We start from the raw sequence: 861 nt of genomic DNA on the forward strand, positions 1-861 counted from the left end.
ATGGCCGGCCTTCTCCAAGCACATCAGAGGGCTTCCGCGGGGGTTTTCTTGTTAGCACTGTGGGGGGTGGTTGGAGGAGGCAAGCTGTTGGTTCTTCCTCTGGATGGGAGCCACTGGCTTAGCATGAAGGAGGTAGTTGAGCATCTCGGCAAGAGGGGGCATGACGTTGTGGTGTTGGTGCCAGAAGTCAATCTGTTCCTGAGTGACTCAAAATACTACACAAGAAGAACCTATGCAGTGCCCTATTCCCAGGACGAGATGAAGGACCGTATTCAAACCTTCGGAAACAACATCTTTGCTGAGAAATCTTTCCTGATCAATCCTATGGCTGAGTACAGGAATGTCATGCTTGTTGGTTCCCTTTTCTTCACCAACTGCGAGAGTCTTCTGAAGGACTCAGAGACTCTGCAGTTCCTCAGAGAGAGTAAGTTCGATGCTATTTTCACAGACCCAGCTTTCCTCTGTAGCATGATCCTGGCTGAGTACCTCGACCTGCCCTCCGTGTACTTCTTCCGGGGCATCCCAAGTGCCCTAGAGCAGATGTTCAGCGGAAGCCCCAACCCTGTGTCCTACATTCCCAGAGACTATACTCAGTTCACAGACCAGATGACTTTCTGCCAGCGGGTGATCAACTTTCTTGTTAATTTGTTGGAGGTCCCTTTTATTAAATTTATTAATTCAAAGTTTGAAGATATTGCCTCAGATCTCCTCAAGAGAGATGTGGACTTAATCACCTTAGGACAGAAAGGCTCCATCCATCTTTTAAGATACGACTTTGTGTTCCAGTACCCCAAGCCCATCATGCCCAACATGGTCTTCATTGGAGGGACCAACTGCAACAAGAGGGGACACTTAACTCAG

The 861-nt window shown here is 48.5% G+C and overlaps 1 protein-coding gene across 1 annotated transcript; it reads left to right on the forward strand.

The window, feature by feature from the left end:
• Window positions 1-855, forward strand: LOC102812027 (UDP-glucuronosyltransferase 1-6-like; the record flags this gene model as incomplete). The annotated part of the gene is made up of 1 exon (XM_006866765.1): window positions 1-855. A coding segment is annotated over exon 1 (855 nt), but the record flags the coding sequence as incomplete, so codon positions are not given.
• Between the last annotated feature and the right edge of the window lie 6 nt (window positions 856-861).

This window comes from Chrysochloris asiatica, unplaced genomic scaffold (assembly GCF_000296735.1).
Source record: "Chrysochloris asiatica unplaced genomic scaffold, ChrAsi1.0 scaffold00096, whole genome shotgun sequence".
Lineage (NCBI taxonomy): Eukaryota > Metazoa > Chordata > Mammalia > Afrosoricida > Chrysochloridae > Chrysochloris > Chrysochloris asiatica.